Here is a 23999-nt window from a genome sequence, read left to right as displayed (position 1 = left end):
CCATGATGTAGGGACCCACAGGGATAAGCAAGAAGATTGCAAAGCCGGCCAGGGAGAGGCACACGGCCAAGAGGCCGAAAACCCTCAACCACACTATCAATTGGAGAGACCCGAATTTCAGCTGACTGAGTATAATGGGTGAACACCTATTATCTTTTGGACATCCAGCATCCCTTCATCCCTCTTCTGACGCTTTACCTTCCCTCCGTATTCGGGGAGCAGCCACCCCTCATTCCCAGTGCCTGAGTTCCAATGGAGCTGACACCACTTTCAGCTCAGACTTGGTCAATCAGAGATTGACATTTTCCTGGTAGCAGCGACGGGCTCAGGGTGCACGTGACCCCAGTGAGATCAATCAAGGCCAAGGCGAATGAATTCTAGAACTTCTGAATACTGGTCAGGAGCATGGTGTCCTGAACCAGCGGCCTCCCAGGTAGGAAGGGCAGCAAGGAGAGCTAAGGCCAGAGGCTGATGAGAGGCAGACGGCTGAGCCCACGGGCCACACAGAAGGTCTCAGGACCCGGTCCCCAGGGGTGCTGTGAGCACCCTCAGCAGACAGCAGAGATGAGACTGGGGTTGCTGAGACTTACCCAATGAACGTGTACTGAGGAGGGGCCTGCTTGGTCCGGCCCATGATCCGAATGTCACAAATGGCAGCTTCGGTTGAGTCCCGTGGGATGAATTTAATGCACAGCCTCTTCTTCCTAAAAGCCACTTCCTCTGAAGGAAAGGACAAGAAAAGGGATGAGTCTTCCAGAGGTGCCCACGTCTCCGTTTTCAACACCATGTCTCCTGTCACGTTCCCTTCCTGGCGGTGGAAGTGACCAGCCATCCAAGTCGCCCGAAAGAAGGGCTGGACGCAGGGCTGCAGTGGACAGGCCCAGTCACCCTCCTCTGCATTCGGGGCCTGACCCCCGACAACCCCTGCCAAGAAGGGGCCCAAAGGGCACACACACCTCTGCAAGGAGCATCCTGGAATAAACCCACGACTACAACCTGCTCGCTGCTCCAGCCATCAGATACAAACACATGGACACCCTGAGTGTCAACACATTTCACTACATGGTCTTTTTTCTTTTTCACTTCTTAAAAAATTTATTTATTTATATTTAAAATTTTTACTTTTTGGCCACGCCACACGGCACGTGGGATCTTAGTTCCCCGAACCAGGGATCTAACCCGCGCCCCCTGCAGTTGGAAGCGTGGAGTCTCAACCGCTGGACCACCAGGGAAGCCCTTTTTCACTTTTTATTACAGAAATTTTCAAACATTCCCCCAAACAGAGAGAACAGTAAGATGAATCCACATGTTCCCATCATCTGGTTTTAACACTGTCAACAGTGGGCGACCTGGTTTCATCTCCTTCCCCCACCCCCTCCAGGTTTGCTGGAGATTTAGAATGACTCCCCAACACCATGTCATGTCACCCACCAAAATCTCAGTAGGTATCCATGGCAGGCTTTTTTTTAAAAAATTATTATCATTCCTAACAAAATGAACAATGATTCCTTAATATCATCCAAGAGTCTATACTCAAGTTTTCTCCATTATCTCAGAAGTGTCATTTAACTGTTGGTTTGTCTGGACCGAGACCCAAACACCGTCTGTGCACTGCATTTGGTTGTCAGGCCTTTTTTGTTCTGTGGCAACCTCTCCACCTTCGCTTTATCTTCAGGGCACTGACAGGATGGAGAACTCAGGTCACCCCCTGTACTTCCTGTAAACCGGCAGAGTGAGAGGCTCGATTCGATCCCGATCAGGCAGGAGCACTTCACAGGTGACGCAACGTACGTCCGACGGTGCCACACGTGCGGCCTGGGGCTCAGCTGGGCCACCCTCGGCAGGTCCCGCTGCCGTTGGTACCTCAGTTATAAAGTCCCCAACAACCATGCTCACGAGGTTTTCTCATCCCCTGATGACTGTTCCCTAGATTCATAATCTCATTAAAGTTGTCAACATAGTGATTTTCTGTCATTCCTTCTGCATTTATTAGCTGGAATTTTTCTATATAAAAAACATCTTATTTTTCAACTACCTGGTCTCCCTGAAACATGCTTTGTTACAGGAAAGGAGTGATAAATATGTGATTCTTCTATTTATCAAGTCTTAGAGTGATGAGTTGGTACCCCAGCAACTGCCGAAGGTGAACAACCACCCACGTGTTTTTTGTTCGTTCATTTGTGGTTTTTAAACATGACTTTCAATCAACTGCAGCCATTCAGTACATGAGTCGGATAGATCTGGGGTGAAATTCCAACTCCACCATTATCCAGAACCATAATCTTAGGCAAGTGACTTAATTTATCGGAAAAAGGGAGTTAATGAAACCTGAGGCCATAGGGGCACCGGGTGGATGAAATGTGATGACACGTATGCTCCCCTTAGCCCTGTGCCTGGCACACAGTAAGTGCTCAGTAAAGAACAGCCATGGGGCTTCCCTGGTGGCACAGTGGTTGAGAGTCTGCCTGCTAATGCAGGGGACACGGGTTTGAGCCCTGGTCTGGGAGGATCCCACATGCCGCGGAGCAACTAGGCCAGTGAGCCACAACTACTGAGCCTGCGCGTCTGGAGCCTGTGCTCCGCAACGGGAGAGGCCACGACAGTGAGAGGCCCGCGCACCACGATGAAGAGTGGCCCCCACTTGCCACAACTAGAGAAAGCCCTCGCACAGAAATGAAGGCCCAACACAGCAAAAATAAATTAATTAATTAATAAACTCCTACCCCCAACATCTTCTTTAAAAAAAAAAAAGAACAGCCATGGATGTTCTTACCGTTATTTTTTTATTTTTATTTTTTGCGGCATGTGGGCCTCTCACTGTTGTGGCCTCTCCCGCTGCAGAGCACAGGCTCTGGACGCGCAGGCTCAGCGGCCATGGCTCACGGGCCCAGCCGCTCCGCGGCATGTGGGATCTTCCCGGACCGGGGCACGAACCCGCGTCCCCTGCATCGGCAGGCGGAATCTCAACCACTGCACCACCAAGGAAGCCCCTCACCGTATTATTGTAAGTAAGCCTCTGGCATACAATTTGTGTCAGTGTTTGGCATTGATTTTCAAGACCTTTCCGTTCCGTGGCAGGAAATAAGCACATTTAAATCAGGGAGCGGGATAAAGAGGGAAGTGCAGTCCTGCTGCTGGTCTTGATTTTTACCAAAGGGGAGATTAGAATCAGGTGCTGATATTTTGGGGGAACCAGATGGAAACTCAGAAACTTTGTGGGTTCTTTTCCTAGTGAGGAAACTGAGGGCTAGACCAGATCTACCAGCTATGAGTAATAATACTGGATACTGAATCCAGACCCCAAATATCGTATCCAAGAAGGCAGGGGTGGTAACTGGGGGTAAACTGTCCACAGCAACCCTGCAGCTTCAAAAACTATGAGCTCATAAGATCAGGCCTTTGAAAGTGTGAAGGAGGAGAGACCTTTCCTCAAAGTAAACTACGATGCAGGTCTTTTATGTACTTGCTCTGCCAGCTGCTCTTTGCTCCATTCTTCCATCTACAGCAAACTCGGGGTAAGAGATGGAGCCACTAATTACACATGCTGACACAGGCCTGACTTTAAGCAAACATACAGAGTCCACAGAAATGTGTTCAGTCACGCTAATGAACACAGAGAAAGGACACAGCACTTTACTAAAACAAACAGTCTTCCAGTTTTTTAAGTGCTATAGAGATTGCAACAAACCGTATTTTAAATTAATTACAGGAGTCTCATCTTTCTGGCTGATTTTATAAAATCAGGACCCTAAATGCTCTCAAACATCACAGAGCTGACCACAGGTTTATCTGGTCAGCTTGAGCTCACCTGTCCCTGGGTAAAGGCTCCAGGAATGACCGCATGACCTTAAAGGAATAGGCGACCCTAAACTCACCCTTCCTTGTGTGATAAGACACTTGTTGGAGGTGCCAGGACCCGATCTCAGAATGTCCATGGGGCAGTAACCAGTGCACCTCCAGTCATGGCGGGGCGACTTCCCAGAATCACTGGGGCCCCACGGAAGCTAGACCAGGACTCAGCCCTGGGCCTCCTCGCTCAACTGGTTCAACAAATTGAGAGGAAAATGCAGAATGAAAACTCCCTTGGCTCTATAGTATATCAATATACAGACATTTTAAGCCACTTAGTTGTCAAAAAACGAATGACAATGCAAATTTTAAAACTAAGAAAAACACAGGGGAAAAGTAGGAAATTAATACAAAAAGTCTACAAGGCAATTTTAGCTCTTAAAGAGACCATTCATATAAGAACAAGCAAAAGCAGTAAGCAAACATGTGAAAATATTCAGTTTTGCTAATAAATAATAAGTGAAAATTAAACAAAATTAGAGAGTAAAACTAAATAAAAAATGTAAAACCTATGCTGGCAGGCTGGTGGAAAACAGGTACAAGCCGCGATCGTTAGTGGCAACGTGAACTGGCATTCCTGCCGGAAAACAGGCACAAGCCGCGATCGTTAGTGGCAACGTGAACTGGCATTCCTGCCGGAAAACAGGCACAAGCCGCGATCGTTAGTGGCAACGTGAACTGGCATTCCTGCCGGAAAACAGGCACAAGCCGCGATCGTTAGTGGCAACGTGAACTGGTATTCCTGCCGGAAAACAGGCACAAGCCGCGATCGTTAGTGGCAAGGTGAACTGGTATTTCCTGGAAGTTAATTTCACAGCAGAGGATAATAAAGCTTATCTTTACTGAGCCCATCCTCTGATCAAGGCACTGTGTATGGCAGGTACCTTAGGTGATTCAAAGATGAATTAAACATGGATTTTGCCCTCGAAGAAAGTAAGTAGCAAAACATGAAGAAAACAGGTAAATATCCCCCCCATTTGAGGCAACTGAGGCCCGGGAGGCTGAAGTCATTTGCCCAGGGTCCCTCATTTGTAAGTGGCAGAGGCAGACTCAATATTAGGCGAGTCTGACTCCAGAGCCCAAGTTCTTCCCATGATGCCTGGTGCAGTCTGTCCTAACAGAGGTAAAGATGGGAACTCGGAAGCAGAATCGAGCACTCCCTTTGGCTTCCCACCACTGTTACTGGCATTTGCTTACTCTCCTCCCTCCCTTCAACACAGGTGTGCTGTGCCAGGCAGGTGAAAAGCAGTAAAGAAGGCAGATGGGGACCCTGACTTCCGACTGATTATAGCCACCCGCTAGACTGAGCTCCTTGTGGGTTCTTTTCCTAGGCTCATCTTTATATCCCAAAGCCTGCAGTGCCTACAGTAGACACACATCCATTGTGGCTGACTGTGGAGAGGAGAGAGAGCTTACTTCAGACTCACATCTAGGGATAAGAGGCTGTTTCACGCAGTCTGGAGCTCACCCTTGAAAGACATGGGGTGTGGATATTCAGAGTGAGGGAAGGGGCCTTCAGGCCAGGAAAACAACAATGCAAATACGTGGAGTCCGAAAAGAAAGGAACATGAAGACGGCACAGTAAGTGGCTCGGTCTGGGTAAAGCATGGGGTGCTTGAAGGTAAGAAGTACGTTGCAGAGCAGGGGTCCCGAACTCCCGGGCCACGGACCGGTACCGGTCCTCAGCCTGTTAGGAACCGGGCCGCACAGCAGGAGGTGAGCGGCGGGCAAGTGAAGCTTCATCTGCCACTGCCCATCGCTGGCAGTGCCGCCTGAACCATCCTCCCCTCCCCCCGACAAAAACTGTCCTCCACGAAACCGGTCCCTGGTGCCAAAAAGCTTGGGGACCTCTGCTGTAGAGGAAGGTCGGGAGCAGGCCGTTGAGGACACATGACCCAGCAGCCTCAAGTCCTTGTAAACGCATCACAAGGAAATCATTCAAAATCTATACATGTTCAAACTGATCTACAGATTCAACACCATTCCTATCAAAATCCCAGCTGGCTTCTCTGCAGAAACTGACTAATGTTAGAAGTCACATGGAAATTTGAGGGACCCAGAATAGCCAAAATCATCCTGACAAAGAAGAACAAAGTCGGAGGACTCATACCACTTGGTTTCAACACCTGCTACAAAGCTCCAGTAACCAAGACTGTGTAGTTCTGGCGTAAGGAAAGACATATATAGATCAATGGAAGAGAACTCGGAGACCAGAAACAAACCTTCATGCTTACAGTCAATTGGTATTCAACAAGGATGCTGAGACAATTCAACGGGGGAAAGAACAGTCTTTTCAACAAATGGTGCTGGAACAACTGGATACTCACATGCAAAAGAATACATTTGTTTAAATCAACTATACTTCAATAAAAAATTTAAGAAAAAAAGAACAAATCTGAACCCCTATCTTGCACCATTCACAAACTTTAACTCAAAATGCATCAAAGACATAAATGAAAGAGCTGAAACTATAAAACTCTTAGAAGAAAACACAGGCATAAATCTTGGTGACCTTGGATTTGGCAATGGCTTCTTGGGTATGATTCCAACAGCATGAGCAACAAAGGAAAAAAAAATAGATAAATGGAACTCCACCAAAATAAAATACTTGTGTGTTTCAAAGGACAGCATCAAGAAAACGGAATAACTGTACATCAACTATACCTCAATTTAAAAAAAGAAAAAAAAGTGAAATGAAAACCCATAGAATGGGAGAAAATTTTTGCAAATCATATAACTGATAAAGGACATATCAAGAATATATTAAAACATTTTTACAACTCAATCATAAAAAGAAAACCCAATTTTAGGTGGGCAAAGAATTAGAATAGCCATTTCTCCAGAGAAAATTACAAATGGCTAATAAGCATATAAAAAAATGTTCAACATCATTAGCCATTAAGGGAAACACAAATCAAAACCACAATGAGAGACCACTGCATACCAACTAAGATGGTGAGAATTAAAAAGAATGACAATAACAAGTGTTGAAGATGTGGAGAAACTGGAACCCTCAAACACTGCTGGCTGGAATGTAAAAGGGTATAGCTCCCTTGAGAAACAGTTTGACAGTGTCACAAAAAGTTAAGTATGGAGTTACCATATGACCTAGCAATTCCACACTTAGGTATATACCCAAGCGCAATGAAAACATATGGCCACACAAAAGTTTGTGCATCAGTGTTCAAAGCAGCATTATTCATAATAACCCTAAGTGGAACAACCCAAATAGCCATCAGTTGAATGGATAAGCAAAATGGTATATCCATATAATAGAATATTACTTGGCAATAAAGAAAGGAATGAAGTGCTGACATGCTACAACATGAACCTACCTTGACAACATTATGTTATGTGAAAGAAGCCAGACACAAAAAGACTACAGATTATACAACTTCATTTATATGAAATGTTCAGAATAGGCAAATCTATATGGAAAGTAGATTAGTGGTTGCCTAGGGCTGGCAGCGGGGTAGGGAGGAGAGGACTAGGGAGAAATGGGAGAGTGACTGCTAACGGGTACGGTTTCTTTTGGGGTGATGAAATGTTCTAAAATTGATTGTGGTAAGGGTTGCACAGCTCTGCGAATATACTAAAAACCACTGGATTGTAACTTTAAATGGGTTAATTGTATGGTATGTGAATTATACCTCAAGAAAGCTGTTATCCCCAAACTCCAATACATAAATATATAAGATCTATTGGTAAAAGGTGCTTAGGGACTTCCCTGGTGGTGCAGTGGATAAGGCTACGCGTTCCCAATGCAGGGGGCCCGGGTTCGATCCCTGGTCAGGGAACTAGATCCCACATGCATTCCGCAACTAAGACCCGGCACAAACAGATAAATAAATAAATAAAATTAAAAAAAAAAAAAAAGGTGCTTAAACACATGCTTTTACAGAGCGGCACTATGGTTAAAAGTGTGGGGAGTCACGCTTGTGTGTGTAATCTAGTTATTCCCCCACTTCTAGATGTGCAACCTTGGATAAGCTCTTTAATCCCTAAGTAGTCACTGTGCCTCATTTTTCTCATATGTGAAATGGGTATAATAATACCCATCTGCAAATAGGGGTCTTACTGAAGATTAAATGAGATCAGGTATGTAGAGCATTTAGCATTCGGTAAAGACATACTAAATACCAACTATCACAATTATTCGCTAATACACGTCAGTAACAAACAAAAGCAGCCCATGTCCAAAAGTGAGGAGACTATTAAGAAAAGTAGGCTACACAATGGAATTCACTTGTTCCATTAAAATAACAGCTATGCGGGGATCCGTGTAAATATGGAAAGTCTGGTCCATAAGAAATGCTTGCAAGAAAACAGCAAAAAAAAAAAAAAGTAGGTCCAAAATGGGGCTAACTGTGGAAAAATAAAGTATGTGTGACAAAAAGTGAAATGCAGAGTTTCATAAATGGATCATGTGTCATAAAGAAAGGATTCTCTGTATTTGTTTTTTATTTACTGCATCACTGTTGTGGATATCCTAACATTGGTCATAAATAATTTAAAATAAAACAAGTTATAGCACATCAAAATGAGGAGGCTCAACTACCCAGAGGTTTCCAGCTCTATTTAATAACTGGCGTGCACGATAAGAACCTCGAAGTGCCCCAGGATCCTGAGGAAGCTTCCGACGTGTCAGCCACTCACTTCCACTCTGCGCTGCTCAGGGATCAGAGTCTTCCCTCAATTTCGAATCCTGAGGACTCTAAGTTGCAGTCTTTCTGGTTCTGACTTTTCTTTGTGCTCCAAGAGCCCCAAATGGGGCTATTACTGCACTTGTGTTCCCTGCATGCTTTTGGTTTTTTCCTTTTGCTTCTGGGTCTCATGCCAAGCTTGGCTTCAGTAGCACCGGAGAACGGGCTAAGGACAAACTATAACCGGTTTCACGGTCCCCTTCCTGAGTGAGCCGATTCAGCAGGGAGTGCCGTTCTGCTCATTTACATGCCGCTACCCAGAACACTGAAAACTCCTTGGAGAACCAAGTCAGGCATATGTCAAAAGCAGCAGGGTTTATTTGGGGCACGCAGTAAGGCCTCCTAAAATGTTTCCGAAGAAAAATGCACATAAAAATGTCTAAAAATATACCTGAAGGAAGAAAATTCTCATCGTGACAAGAAGTAGTAAGGGGTGACTCACGTGTGTCTACCGTCTCCTGAATTGGGATGAAGCCGACAGGCAGAGTGTCCTTGATGTCGATGAGCTTCATGTCCACTAACACGTTCCCTAAATGGCTCTTGGGAAGAAAGAAAAGAGATATAGATGATTAATCTGAACACGCCTGTAGTGGGTTTGCCATTTTGGCTTTAAAATGCATATTTAACACAAGACTCGTGCAGCTTCACGACAGCAGGTTAATTACAGTAGGTGTCATTTAATGTTCCCCAGCAGTTACACAGGGACTCTGGTGGCCCCCGGCGAGGAGTTTCATCTGCAGAACCTCAAAGCCACTCACTCAGATGTGGCCTTGGTTAGCAAGATGAGCCCTGAGCATCAGCTCTTGGGGTAGCAGGTTTAGAAAGAACACATTCCTGGGGTGGTCGCTGCACAGGGAGAGCTACATCTCAGCCTAACAGAGAACCAATCACACTCCTACGTGATCGCCAGTCTGCATATTGACACACATTTCGGTGGCTAGACACATTCTGTAAAACCCCACGAATCATAAACTAAGACACAGTGAAAAGCCCTGCTGCCTAATATTACACATCTTCTAAAATGACATGCACAAGGGCCTCTTAGAGCTTCTACTTAGTGGTAGTGCACGGGGTCCACAGTGCACAGTTTCCGCAACCAGTGCAAAAATATCTTCGAAGACAGCATGCCATCCTGTAATTGCAAGAGAGAATTCTCTGCCAACACAACGGCACTCGCAGCCCACATTTCAAGTTGGAAACAAGCTCTGAAGCGATCTACCCTACAACTGAGATATGTAGGCCCACCTCGGAGATTTCGTTAAATTCTTCAGTTAAAGAAAGAATGATGCCTTCTGATCCCAAATCTCTCCTGTCAGGATACTAGCAATGCACTTGGAATGCTCACCTTCCAGGAGCACCTCATCCCCACAAGCCCCCATGAGCACACTCTCAGTATACCTGTTCTGCGCTCCCGGACGACCCCACCACCTTGCCCTGCACAGCAACTCCTCAGGCGTCCTGCTCAGAGAAGGGCGTGCCCCTCTGTCTCTGTGCCGCACCCCATCCTGCGCAGTGCCAACAACATCCCTGAAAGCCAATCAGGGAATTCCTATCATCTGAACTCTACACTATGTCCTCTCTCGGCACTCGTAATTTTCCTTCATATCAATTTATGATGACGTATTTGTGAGGTTTTTATTTAATATCTGCTTCCCCACTAGAGTTTGAGAGCCATCAGGACCAAAACTATCTCTGCTACTACTATATATCCAAGCCTAGCATAGATCTGGGCACACAGTAGGTACTCAGTAATTATCTGCTGAATAAATTAATGTTTTTTGGTACATTTTTAACTGGGTGGGCCACTCAGAACCAGAAATCAAATTGGATTTGCTTGGATGATGAATCTAAACAATATCAATAGATATATATGTATTATAAACCAAAAGTACACAAATGAAATAAATTCTTGAAATTTAGCCATGAAGGTCAAAATGTCAAGTGTAAACTATGACCAGTGTTTTTTCGGCACTGTGGTCACAAAACCGTTTCTCTAGAAATACGGTATTTGCCGAGGATTTAATATTATTACATTTCAGGTAGCTGGGTCCCAGGAAAACAATGCACAGATCAGCGCACAAGTGGAAAGCGGAACCCTCACTGATGCGGAATAAATCTCTGACTGTGGAGGAAGGGTTTGAACCATTAACCCAACTCGCAAGCATCAGCTGCTTTCAGAATCACCTGATCTAATCTATCATAACTTTTTTTTCATGGCAGTTGCTTTTCCATGTCATCGCTGTTTTCTGCATTGAGAAATTAACAACTGGGTATGTTTTCCTGCCCCATAGATGGACGGGTGTTCATCAATATCCTTCTCAAACGTCTTCTACTTGACAAGTTGGGTTTTACAGAAGTCAACTGCAAACCACTTAGCGACCTCACACTCCACACTCTACAAATGCCCCTGATCATAAAACCAGAACATCAGTGGTGCAGCCATGAAAAAAAGCATGAAAAAACCCCTCCTGTGCATACGGAATGGGAGCCTGCCCTGTCAGAGCTTCCCGCAGCCCAAGTGTGGTCCCTCCGTGCAGGATACAGAAATTCTGCGACACCATTAATTTTGCTTGTTCCTCTCCCCTCCCCCATCCCGTGCTCTCTTTCATTTCCTCCTCATAAATATGAAGAACGTATTCCCAATCCTTGTTGAGCAAATGATTCATGCCAAAAGCCCAATATGCACTGACTCAGGGTATTTATATTGTCTCTGGTAGCCAGTATTTGCTAGTATACTGTAATTATTTTTGACAACCTTGCATTTAAGGTAGCCACAGATAACCAACTTAATATTCAAATGTTCATAAATTCTTCTGTTTAATATCCTCCCTACCTAATCTATGTACATTATTATTACAGGTAATGCAGAAAGTACAGGGCATGAAAAGTGCAATTAATCTCAATCCTTCCCCAGGAAGCAATGTCACTCCAAAGCCAGGTTTCTGTATTAATAGCATTATTGGGGGAAAGGAATTTAGGTTCCAAAGGAGTCTCTGCAAACTCCTACACAGCGAATCTCAAGTCACCTAATTAAGAATCTGTCCAGTCTTGAGATTCCACATCCCTCCTTTGCAGTTGTAAAAAACTGTCATGCAAAATCTTGGCTCTGACAGCAGGGCCGGGACAGACCAGCTGTAACATTAAAATATGCCTTATTCCTGCTCTAATCCTGGGCTGGCAAGTGGGCCCCTGCCACCCCTTCAGCTGTATCCCTCTGGATCTCACTATAGGACCCATTCTTTCTTTTTCTGAAAATAAAATGCACCTAATTTCCTTACTGCCTCAAAAGAGGGGCAGAGGATTCTCCCACTGCCCTTGTCCTCATCTTGCATCCCCTCATCACACCCACCTCCCCACGTCTGCCCAGCCCTCATGGAGCAAGACATGCATAGTAGGCACTCAAGGAACATCTCCTGAACGTTCGACAAATGTTGACTAAATCGGTGTATTTTCTATCATCCACTTACCCATGACGCCTAAAATTAACAAGCCCCAGTGACTTCTCTCTATCATTTTGAGACCTGTCATTGTCCCCACTCCAAGGGATCAGGGGCTCTTCTGGCCTAGAGTACCGACACCCCACGGCCTTCAAGGAAATGCAACAAAAACAGAAATCAAAAATGACCAACGAGATCATAGCTATCCTTTGCGGCTACGGTCTCCTCTTCAGTAGGAGAGGCTGAGTGGAGACCAGGAGTGAACACATGAAACCACCAGGCAGAGTGAGGGTGTGAACAAGATGCTCAACCCTCAGGAGTTGTTCCTCACAGCCCTGAGTGGCAGTGAACACACGGACCTTCTGCAGAAAGGGTAGCCAGTGGGCAGAAAAGAGGTGACAAAAGCTAAGAATACGACTAGTTTCAAAAAAGGTTTAGGTAAGCTCCAGGGACAAAGGGGACAAGAGAGAAGTGTATGTGGATGTCGACGCAGGAGGGAAGGATGGGGCCAAGGGGCACTACCCCTAAGATCACGAGCCCCATGCCTGGAAGGGTAACCCGGCCGTCAGACCTGTTCCTGGGGTCTCCTCGGCTGCACTGTGACATGAGGGACCTGCTCAGACCCACCACAGGCTCACCTGCCAGGACTTTCCCCTACTCCACCAGAAACTCTGTTCTTTACAGCAAGCATGTATTACTCTCATCATTAGTGGGAAAAAATTAAAGCAATGAGTTCTCCCTGAGTCTGATAGGAATCATTTTCCTAACAAAGACTTACCAACAAACAACAGGAATGGCTGGTGGAAGAGGGTGCGGGCCAGAGAACTGTGTGACTGTCCACAGCCAGCAAATGCTGCAGGGACGCACGAGGACCGTGATAGGACCACGGGGCTGTGGGGTTTGTGATGGAGAAAGACCGTTGCCTTTCCCCTTCCATGCTTCTGAATGGGGATGTTTGAACCTGATTTTTTCTTTATAAATCATGAACATGTATTACTGTTATAATAAAATTTATAAAAATATTTCCCACCCAATTTTTTTTTTTTTTTTTTAGCGTTCAGGCCCAAAATAAAATGCCACCTTAAAAATGAAAATCTGACTGCTCCCTACTTGGAGTTAGGGAAGACAGGTGGCCTTGGACAAGCATGAAAACTCCCTGATGTTGGAAAGGAGCTAGTACTTCAAGAGCCTGTCTGAGGACAGAAGTGGCATATGTGCAGAGTGCCCAGGACAGGTCTCACACAGGGTGGACACTCACGAAAGCCACTTCTCTTTTTTCTAAGCCACCCATTAGAATACTTTGTTGGAAGAGCTTTAGTAGATGTCTTTAAAATTTCCTAATTTATGGGCTTAAGTATTAAACAACACAGTAAAAGAAATCTGCCTGTGTGGTGGCTACCTACCTGCAGAAACGATGAAATGTCATATGGCAGAGAGACTCGGGGAGAAAGTTAACAGGGCCATGTCTGGGGGAGGGGTGACCGCGTGGCATCCTTCTAGCTACGCTCCCATCTGCTGGTCAGCTTTAAATCCAGCTCCCCTGGAAGACACTTACCTCCGTACTACCCTGTGACTTGTTACTTGCAGGAAAGGCAGGCAGACAAGAGCTGTGAGGGAAATCTCCTAGTCTCCTTTGGAGAACACGTTTTAATGGAATTCACTGTACACTTGGGTATGTGGTTAATAATACTGTTAATAAATGAAACACAGCACAGGCTGCTGACTCTATCCCGTTCACTAAAACCACAGATAAATTAACATAGTGATGAAAATAAACCACAGCCAAAAAACGAGGAGATTTCAAACAGGAATGTAAATGACTTGTGCTCACTTAGCAAACAGAAAACCACTAAGACTTACATTTTCTTTGGAAAATGATCTTGTGAAACACAGGTATCTGGTAACCTTGGATTTAAATAAGCCGTCTTTCCAGAGGTCAGCATCCACACCATCTGCTGTCTGTGCAACCTACACCAAAGAGATGGAGAAAAGGACGGCAGGTGAGGCAGGATGCAGCCGAGGGCGTGTGTGAGCAGCTTCTTCGTACCTGCACCAATTAACTCCTGCCTGGGCTCGTGCGGCATCTCATTAGTCCATTTCATGAGGCCCTGGGAAGAGATTTTCCAAGAGGGGTAAAGGGAGAGTGTGAAAAATAACAACTTCTAAAAATACTGTCCCTGGGGAAGCCATTGATTAAAGACACCCTGACAAAAGTGGTTCTAATGAGAAAAGAGCAAATTTTGTTGTCATGGACCAAGAAGGGATTGGAGAAGTCAGCAAATTAAGTTGCTCATTACCACTTACTCCGGGGATAGTACAGGGTGCAGAAAAAAGTCCAATGGGGCGTGAAATGCCACCTGAAAGGGGCACCGCCTGCCGTGACCCTGGCACAGCCTCCTGCTCCGTCTGGGACCCGGGCCGGCCAGGGGCTGCCGTCACTGGGACTCTGCTGGGTGCTGGGGGGGCGGGGAGCTGGGAGATGCACTGGCTTCTCGGCACAAGCTCTGTGAGTGGTAGTCAAGGTCGGAAACTGTAGCATGATAGGAAAATTAAAAAAGACTCAGCTGCTTGTTTATAGTCTAAAGAGCCATCTTCTTGTATTCAGCTGCAAAAATTTTCCTCTAAGCAGCATTCAAGGATGAAGCAGGCCTTGATTTAAGTCTTACAGGACCTGTGCAGGGGAGTGCGGGGCTGGGGCTAGTGGGAAGCGTTCACAAGGACACGGGAGAGGAGACGGAGGCCGGCCAGGATGCGCTCTCCCCATTCTCTCCAAGATACTCATTAACGGACCATCAGGGCCTGGGCTGCTTCCTCCCTCAGCGGCCTAACAGGTCAGAGTATTAATCAACCTCCCACACTCTAGCTGGACCCCAATGGGGGACCCCCCAGAAGACTAGGAGTAGTGCCCTTTCGGGGGTGAGCTCTGCAGCCGCCACCCCTGCCCCTGCCAGGGCACTCTGGGCATCTCCCTGCTCGTCCTCCTGAGGCTTAGACTTTGGGAACCCGTCCTCGATCTGACAAGCTCCAGGCCGTTCTCACAAACTGCTGAAAGCACCTCCATTCTTTACACAAAATGGCCCTGATGCAGCCCCATCCCGTGTCCACACTGCACAGGAGGCCCACGACCTCGGACTGTCACATGCGCAGGGCAGGGGGGTGGGGGTGGCTCCACTGGGATGGTCCCCAGAGCCCCGACGGCCACGCTCTCTGAGGGGCCTCTGGAAAGCCCAAAGGCCAACTGGCAAAAGAAAAATGCCTTCTTTCAAACCCAACGATCATAAGTTAGCAAGTGCAACAAAGGGAAAAGAAAGGTCCTTATTCTAAATACGCAGATATGTTTGACCTGAAATCTGAAGGAGGAGTGGTATGGGGACAATCTCAGGGAACGTCTGCTCCAAGTACGTCACCCTCACAGAAAGAAACACGACGGAACAGGATCAGGCCCTGTCCGCATCTCCCCCCGAAACGGTCATACATAAAGTTTCTCGGAAAACATGAAATTGGAAGCAGTGGCCCCAACTTCCCACTCCCAAGGATCCCTTTTGCTTTGTTTTCTCCCATGGGTTCCATGTTTGAAAGATTTTTGTTTCCCAAACTGTACTTTTATTGTATTTCCTCAGTTCTAAGATGTAGTCATTTGGGAATCACCCATGGATTTAAAGAACACTCCTTCAGGAAAAAAGAAATATCGTATCAAAATGCACAAACCTATTTTAAGATGCATCCTAATTTCAGAACCATTAAAATGTGAAAAGATGCTATAGGAACAAAGAAATAAGGGAACCTATGTGGTTTCTCTATAATAAATGCATTACTTTTGATAAATTTTTAAAAATAGACCGCAGAACACTCAAAGGCTGTGGGACCACAGGCTGGGACTCAGAAGGAAGAGAGCTGTGTCCAACCTTCCACGGAAAAGGCAGGCGGTTCAGAAGGGCTTTCCAGGCTACTGGAAATTCCACTGAGGGGCGTTATGCACCCTAAATCAAGGCTATTGTTTCCAGGGTTTGAAAATGATGATTCCCTCCTCTCACCCACTGCTAGAATTTTCCCTTTTCTGAATGAGAAGACACTTTGGTAGTAAAGAGGCCGGCGCAGGACTGCCAAGGGAGAAAGCAGGCAGTGGACCTGCTCCCTCCTCAGAGGCCCCCTTCTCTCCTTCTCATCGTGGCAGTTACAGTCCTCCAATCCGCTCCTGAGAAACATTCAACACAGACATCCAAAGGCCCAGCTTTGCCCTGAGGCCACGACTCCTTTGCAATGAAGTGAAAATGTGTATCGCCCTCCAACCCCAGCCAAGGGGAGGTGTGGAGGGAGGTGAGGGTGAGAGAGAGAAGAGGGAGAGAAAGACAGGGGGCAGGGGAGTCTGTATGTGTGTGTGTGCGTGCGTGTGTGTATCTGGACAGAGCGCAGCTGCCTGCAGCCTGGGGCCCGCAGGCCGGATCCACACTGGCTGCTGGCTCCACTGCTAAGCAGGAAGTGGGAAGGCCTGCGCCTGGCTCCCAGCCGGACTAGGGAAGTGGCCCTGGTGTAACAGCCTGGGCCTTCGCAGCCCTGCCCTCCGTGGAGCGATAAGAAGTACCCAAAGCTTCTTTACAACCCAGGCACGTAAAGGTGCTGTCTAACCTAAACTCTTCCCATCCCAAGTTAGATGAGCTACAAGGTAAATGTGGCAGGTGGCTACATGGGCGCGCCTGCAGAATTTCACGTCTAAACTCTGCCCTTGTGAGCTCAGTCCTGAGTCCCAGGATGGGAGGCTGCAGGGGGAGGAGGAAGAAGTGCTCTAGGCACAGCAGACCCCAACCTGACACCCCAATGCTTAAGCAAGCCCCCTACCCTGTGGGCACTGCGGGGACAGAGGGGATAATGCATGAGACGTGCCTCAGTGCCCACTCAGGACTCCCACAAAACCAGTGTCAACAGGTCTACATTAAACATGAGGATGTCTGCTCTGATAGCAAAACAGATATTTAAAGTGATACCACACCACGTCAGGATTCAAAAAGCCCTGCACTGTCACATCGGGCTCCGCTCCAATCTCCGGTCCTCTGGGATTCCTTCCCCATCTCTGGGACCGGACCTGGTCTTCAGATGCATATCAGGTACCTGCCTGATTAACGTTTACCTGCCCCTACTGCCCCGCCACTGGACTAAAAGCTTCACCAGGATGAGGACGAAGCATGATGGCCATTTATCCCCTGCACTAAGCATACTGATACATATGGGCTCCACCAAAACTTGCTGACGGAATGAATGAAAGAATCAGCCGGTCAATCTGGAGCAAAGCGTGAAACACCAAGGACCCTGCGACTCCTGGAGTGATGTAATAAGAATTCTAAACAATGAAATTCCCAGGACTTAATCCCTTGAACTGAGTGTATGTATCCCCTTCAAAATCACCACTCTGCGGCCATATCCCCATTTCAACAATAAGTCCACTTATTCTTTCAGTTCTTATTTGTACCCTGCCCTGTTCCCCAAATGACTAGAATATGTCCAATGCTGTTGCTGGCTGCAGCGCCCCCAGAGTGTCTGTCACAGGGCTTCACACACACACACACACACACACACACACACACTCTTCTCTCACGCACTCACACTCACATACACTCTCCCACTCACACTCTCATACCCTCCCCCTCTCTTTCTCGCATCTTCTCCGGTACAGGAGCTGCCTCTGCGGAGGAGTAGGTGGGCAGTGACAGAACGGACACGTGGGTTTACCTCTCTTCTCTGCCAATATTCTTCTAAGATGACAATCAAAGTGGAGGAAGTATTGGGGCCACTAAAATAAAGTGCAAGAGAGGAGTACAACACGAGAGAGATGCCATCGGGTGTGTGGAGGTGTGGGAAGTGGATGGTCTGGGGTGTAGCAGAGTGGAGGCGGTGACGGAGGCCCCAGGGCCCCGAGCCACCAGATACCCCTGGGATGACGGTGGAGGGCCTGGAGGTGAGTGGGTGCGAGTTTAGGGCTGAGACAGGCAGATGGGAACAGGCCTATACACAAAGCCATTAGACTCCCAGATCCCTACCCCTGTTTCAGAAGTATTTTCTGCAGAAACGGGACCAGTAGGGCTCAGGGCTCCAGAATACCAGACTGATGGGGAAGGAGGTGAAGGAGGAAGTAAGACTCCAGAGTGAAAGGAGGGGGTAACTATGCACAGTGAATGGTGACTGAATGGTGGCCCCCTCCAGGCTCACCCTCCTTCCTGCTTCTGGTACCTCGGCAGCCAGGTGTACGCTCTAAATGCTGGAAATTAAAGGATGCATCTCTGGAGAAACTAAAGAGTTCCAGAGAGAGGACCAGCACCTACAGGCTCTGTGGCCAGCTCCCTGCTGCATCACCCACTGTGCAGCCCGCAGGTCATCAGGCCTTACCCCACCGCGGGGCTCCGACCCCAGGAGCCAGGGCCTCACTCTTACCTGACAACAAAGGGTCACCAGACATCGGGGGGAGTCTCAAATATGAAAGACAGGGCTCAAATTATTAGGAAAACGGGAACTTGAAAATAGTACAGATAATATGAGGAAACAGTGAAGGCTAAGGAACAACCAACCAACCCTATCATCAGTGTCTTCAGAGGGATGAGTGACTACATCGCAACCACCGAACAAGAACAGAATAATGTGAAAAACATTTTAAAAGGAACAACTGAAGACAACGTAAAGAGCTTAGACATAAAAAACTTACGGCTAAAATAACAAGCTCAAAAAATATATTGGAAGAGAAAGTTGAGGAAATCTTCCAGAAAGTAAAATACAAAGGTGAAGAGGTTAACTAGAGAGGAAAAAAACTAAGAAAACGGAAGAATCAATACAACATCCAATTAATGAAATTTCCAGAAAGAGAAATAAAAAAAGGAACAAAAGGTGAGCCTCCACCTTCAAGAGGTCCTGAGAGTTGTAGCACAGCGAATAAAAAAGCCCCACCCCAAAGCAAAGCAGTGGAGAATCCCACCACATTTGGGATGAAGAAACCACCTTTGAAACTTCCAGAGCGAAATAACAGGCCACGTGCAGAGGAACGGAACCTGAATGCATCACACTTCTCACCAGCAACACTGGAAACTAAGAGAACAACCTCTTCAAAATTCCGAGGAATTCTGGAATTCTCCACCTAAACCAACATCAAGTAAGCATGAAGGCAGGATAAAGACCTTTGCAGACGTGCAACAATTTACTAAATTCATCCCCTGCCCACCCTTGAACCTACAGGAGGATGCATCAGCACGGCTCGGGATTGAATCAATAAAGAGGAAACCCTGAGCTCCAGGAACAGATCCCACACAGGACAGCCAGAGGACGGCGGTGGCACGTCCGCCGGGCAGGGCCTGGACAGGAGGGAAAGCAGAGAAGGTCGTGGAACAAAGACAGATGCAGCCATCTCTGAGGGAGGAGGGAGTATGGGACTGTACTCCAGCACTGGGAAGAGATACAGACGGGCACGTGACGGACGTACTGGAGCGTTTACAAATAAAACCAGAGGCGTAAAGCTGTTTGAAAACAGCTAGTAACTAGCTTGAAACTAGCTTGTTACTAACAGCTAGTAACTAGCTTGAAAATTTTAAAGAAAAATGTTAAATTCTTGTATAAAAATCAGTAGGCACCTAGACAATAAAGCAAATGAAAGAAACAAGTCAAGAACTAATTCCAAGGAAAGGAAAGGGTTATAAGAAAGAAACTCTAGTCTGGTACATTACTTGATTCAGTGGTACTCAATGTTTATATGTGTAAACACTGCTCACTAATTTACCAAAAATTGTGATACTGCCTGATAGGGGGAGATTATGAGAAAACTAAACGTGAGGATAAGTAGATCAAGAGATAAGCAGTATAGGGCTTCCCTGGTGGCGCAGTGGTTGAGAGTCCGCCTGCCAATGCAGGGTACACAGGTTCGTGCCCCGGTCCGGGAAGATCCCACGTGCCACGGAGCGGCTGGGTCCGTGAGCCATGGCCGCTAAGCCTGCGCGTCCGGAGCCTGTGCTCCGCAGCGGGAGAGGCCAGAACAGTGACAGGCCCGCGTAACGCAAAAAAAAAAAAAAGAAATAAGCAGTATAAACACATTATTTAGAAACATGGAGATGAAGTACCAGAAGTGAAAAAATCTAAAAGAGTTGAAAGTAACTGCCTCTGCGGAGTGAAAAATGGAGCGCGGGCAGGGACATGGCTGGGGGCAGCTATATTTTCTTATAAGCCTTTTAGTACTCTGATTTTTTAACCTGTACGTGTATCACTTTGTTAAAAAGAAAAACAAATTTTAATTTTAAAAAATCAGAGAGCTGGGAAAATGTCCCATGGAAGACAGTATGGGGGTATCATTCCTTTTAGAGGAACCATTACTATGAGGACCATCAGGGATGTTCCTACAGGCACATGACCTCGGTTCTAGGCATCTCTGTAGTGTGTCCCAACGTGTGACAATGTTCAAAGCCGAATGCGCCTTCTCCACTGCCGGTGTCCACCAGAGCTAACACGAGAATGAGGAGGGCCTGCAGCCCCGAGGCCGGTGTCTGCGAGTGGCAGCCCCCAGTCCTGCAGAACCAACGCCGGGACGTGGACAAGCTGCCTGCCCAGGGCGGGCTCAGCCTCTGCCTCATGCAGCCCAGGCCGCTGAATTCCTTCCTTCTCGGGCTCAAGCTCAGAGGTCAAATTCTGCACCGACATGCAGCAGTCCCAGAGGGAAACGTGTTCAGGAAGCCCTGACGGCCCGCGGGGAGCGGGGCTGGCTACCTGCAGCTGGCTGATGGGGCAAGCCCGTGTGAAGAAATCCTGAGGTTAACTGTAGGAAACCCTCCCGGTCTGAGGACACGTGGTGGGGCAGGAATTCCTGCCGAGTACTTCCTGTTTGCCAGGCTCTGGTGGAAGCAGGTTATGTGCAGTTTCTCAGTGAATCCTCCCAACCACCCAATGGAATGGGTACTATTTACTACCCAGTTTACAGGTGAGAAGATGAAGCTTGGAGAAGCTCTGTAAACTCAAAGTCATTCACTGGTCAGAGCAGAAGTGGGTCTCCCTGCACCTTGCCTCTCCCTGCTCAGCACCCAGCAAACAGAGCCCCCCCAACGGCCCAGGGAAGGACAGTCAACCTCCCAGATCAAAACCAGGACACCCGTGGGCCCTGCCTTTGGGTCAGTTGAGAAGCCACGTGCAGGCCTCCCTGGACCCAAACACAAAGAACCACCCAGGCCACTTTAAAGAAGCACCAGCAATGCCACAGTGAAAGGCAGCTGGGGGCATATGGCACAGGTTCAGACTGAATGCTGCAGGCAAGAGAGGGCTTGAGAACACTTCTGGAAGCATGTGGGTCTGGAGAGCTTCGCTCTGATGACAGAAGAAGAGAAGAAAACAAACTAATTGTAACGCTGAAATGACTGACTTATTTAGTGAGACTTAAATTTAAGCTAATAGCCCTAATGGTTTTAAAAGGTCCTGTACATTCAGGCAAGGCCTAGTGTTCTAATTACATTCTTTAACTTGCGGGACATGGGAATACCTGAGCTCACGCACACCGGGGGAGGTGGAGGAAAAGGTACTAGAGGATGCTGTCCCACAAGGACCAAGGAGTGCCCAAGCAGGCAGACCTAGGAAGAAAACACACTTGGGTTCATTTGCTCAGGACCTCGATGGAGAGGTGCATGGACTTATGGGAGATGCGGCACCATCGTCATCGATGACCCTACTCTGCAGTCTATTCCACTGCATTCTCCATGCTGCAAGGATCATAACAACACCTAACATTTACTGTGTGTGTTCTATGTGCCAGGACCTGCCCTAAATATTTTATTCTCAAATTGTTAGTGTAAGTCACTCATTTAACACAACAACCCTATGAGTTACTGTAAGTAATAATCAGTTACTACCTGATTTTATAGATGAGGAAATTGAGGAACAAAAGGATCTTGGCTAAACAAATTACGGTATGTCTATGTAATGGAACACGTATTCAGTTCTTAGAAAGGATGAAGTGTGTCTATATATAGAATTATGTCCATAATTTATTAAGTGTGTGTGTGGGGAATCTTTTTACCAAAAAGCGTATGAGAGAATCCATTTAAGGGGGAAATGGGCACACCAATCGCTCCTGAAATGAGTACTAAGTGGTACAGCCTTAAATTACATTCATTTGGTGCTGCATATCAAAAGCCTTAAAGATATATATGCTCTGCGACCAAGGAATTCCACTTCTGGGCAGAGAGTCTGAGGAGATAATCAGTTCTGTGCACAAGAGTGGATCATCATTTGCTCCCTCATACTGAGCTTCTGGGCGCCAGACCCCGAAGAGGTGCAGAGGACAGAGGGTTGGACAAGACAGACTCGGTCCCTGACCCCATAGGGGTCACATTCTAGATGGGGGAAGATGCACAATAAACAGGCAAACAAATAAACAAATATAAAAGATAATTTTAGGAGGTAATAAGCATCTTATATAAAAGAGGGTAATGGGGACAGTGACTGTGGCGAGGGAGAGGCTACTCGGGTGGGGGACCGGGGGGGTCTCTCTGAGGAGGTGACAGGAAGATGCTGGCATGAGATCTGGAGACAGAGCTGTGCCGGGGGCTGGCGGGGTGCTGTGAGGACGGCAGGGGGAGCAAGGCTGATGGGCGACAGGGGCAGAGAGAGGGGCTCGGGACTGGAGCCCCGTAGCGGGGGAGGGGTGCTGTCTAGACAGTGTAACGGCAAAAGTGGGGAGGAAGTGACACATTTCTAATGATTACAGGGCACCCTTACAACAGAAGACTCAGCAGCCTTTTCAAACAACTTTGAGGACAGGTATCTACTAACATGGAAAGTTCAGGGGAAAGAATAAGTTACAAAATGGTTTCTACAGTACAATCCCAGAATCTAATTTAAAAAAACGGTACAGATGAATTTATTTACAAAACAGAAACAGACTCACAGATCTCAAAACCAAATTTACCAAAGGGGAAATGTGGGAGGAAGTGATAAATTAGGAGACTGGGATTAACATATACAAACTTACTGTATATATAATACATAACTAACAAGGACCTACTGTAGCACAGGGAACTCTACTCAATATTCTGTAATAACCTATATGGGAAAAGGATCTGGAAATGAATGGAGATATATATATATATCCATCCAATTTACTTTGCTGTACACCTGAAACTAACACAACACTGTAAATCAACTATACTTGAATAAAGATGTTTTTTAAAAAAGTATTTTTTTACTTTTTGTTTACATATTTTGTTTTTTAAAAGTTATCTATACAGAAAAGGATCTAGACAAATACAAAGCAAAATATTAACTACTGTTTGGTTCTGCACAGTCGAGATTATGGGTATTCTTTAATGTTATTTTTTTTAATTTATTTTTACTGAGGTATAACTGACATACAATATTACATTAGTTTCAGTTGTAAAACATAATGATTCAATATTCTATACACTATGAAATGATCACCACAGTACGTCTAGTTAACATCCGTTACCATACGTACTTACAGAATTTGTGTGTGTGCTATGAGGCCTTTAGAGACCTACTGTCTCTGAGCAGCTTTCAAATATGTGATATAGTATCGTTAACTACAGTCACCACGCTGTTCATTACATCCCATGAGTTATTTATTTTGTAACTGGAAGTTTGTACCTTTTCACTCTATATAGCTAAGAAAAACAAAAATTAAAAAAAAATTTAATATTAAAAAAGAAGAAAAACAACAATTTAAAAGACTTCATTTGATGGGATGAGAACTAAAGATATGCTGGATTTAAACCTGAGAAACACTTTGTAAATCAGCTCCCCAGCTAAGCCCCCTGGAGAGGGTCTGTGCAGTAAATCCTTAAAACTGTCAGAGGTCCTTCAATGTCAGTATCAAGTACTCTTGCCCAAAGAGTAGCTCTTGAAAGACAGCTAACCACCAGTTTTTGTCAATCTGTTCACACCCTGGTGTTTTAAGAGAGCCCACCCACAATTCAAAGATGTGCTTGCCAGACAGAAAGCAATCAAAGGGGCCAGGACATTCCGCAGACGTTCCAAAGGAAAC

General features: G+C 46.4%; 1 protein-coding gene across 1 annotated transcript in view; it reads right to left on the bottom strand.

Annotated features, from left to right (window-relative positions):
- Positions 1-23999, bottom strand: part of MVB12B (multivesicular body subunit 12B) — a 177044-nt gene that overhangs the window by 105535 nt on the left and 47510 nt on the right. Inside the window, exons 3-5 of the mRNA XM_065879486.1 lie at positions 13850-13957; positions 8995-9091; positions 591-720 (exon numbers count right to left, since the gene is read on the bottom strand). Coding sequence (XP_065735558.1) covers positions 591-720; positions 8995-9091; positions 13850-13957 — 335 coding nt within the window. The remainder of the gene's footprint in view (positions 1-590; positions 721-8994; positions 9092-13849; positions 13958-23999) is intronic.

Source organism: Phocoena phocoena, chromosome 6 (assembly GCF_963924675.1).
Source record: "Phocoena phocoena chromosome 6, mPhoPho1.1, whole genome shotgun sequence".
NCBI classification, from domain to species: domain Eukaryota; kingdom Metazoa; phylum Chordata; class Mammalia; order Artiodactyla; family Phocoenidae; genus Phocoena; species Phocoena phocoena.
The sequence above is the reverse complement of the archived record's forward strand: the minus strand, read 5'-3'. Positions and strand labels throughout refer to the sequence as shown.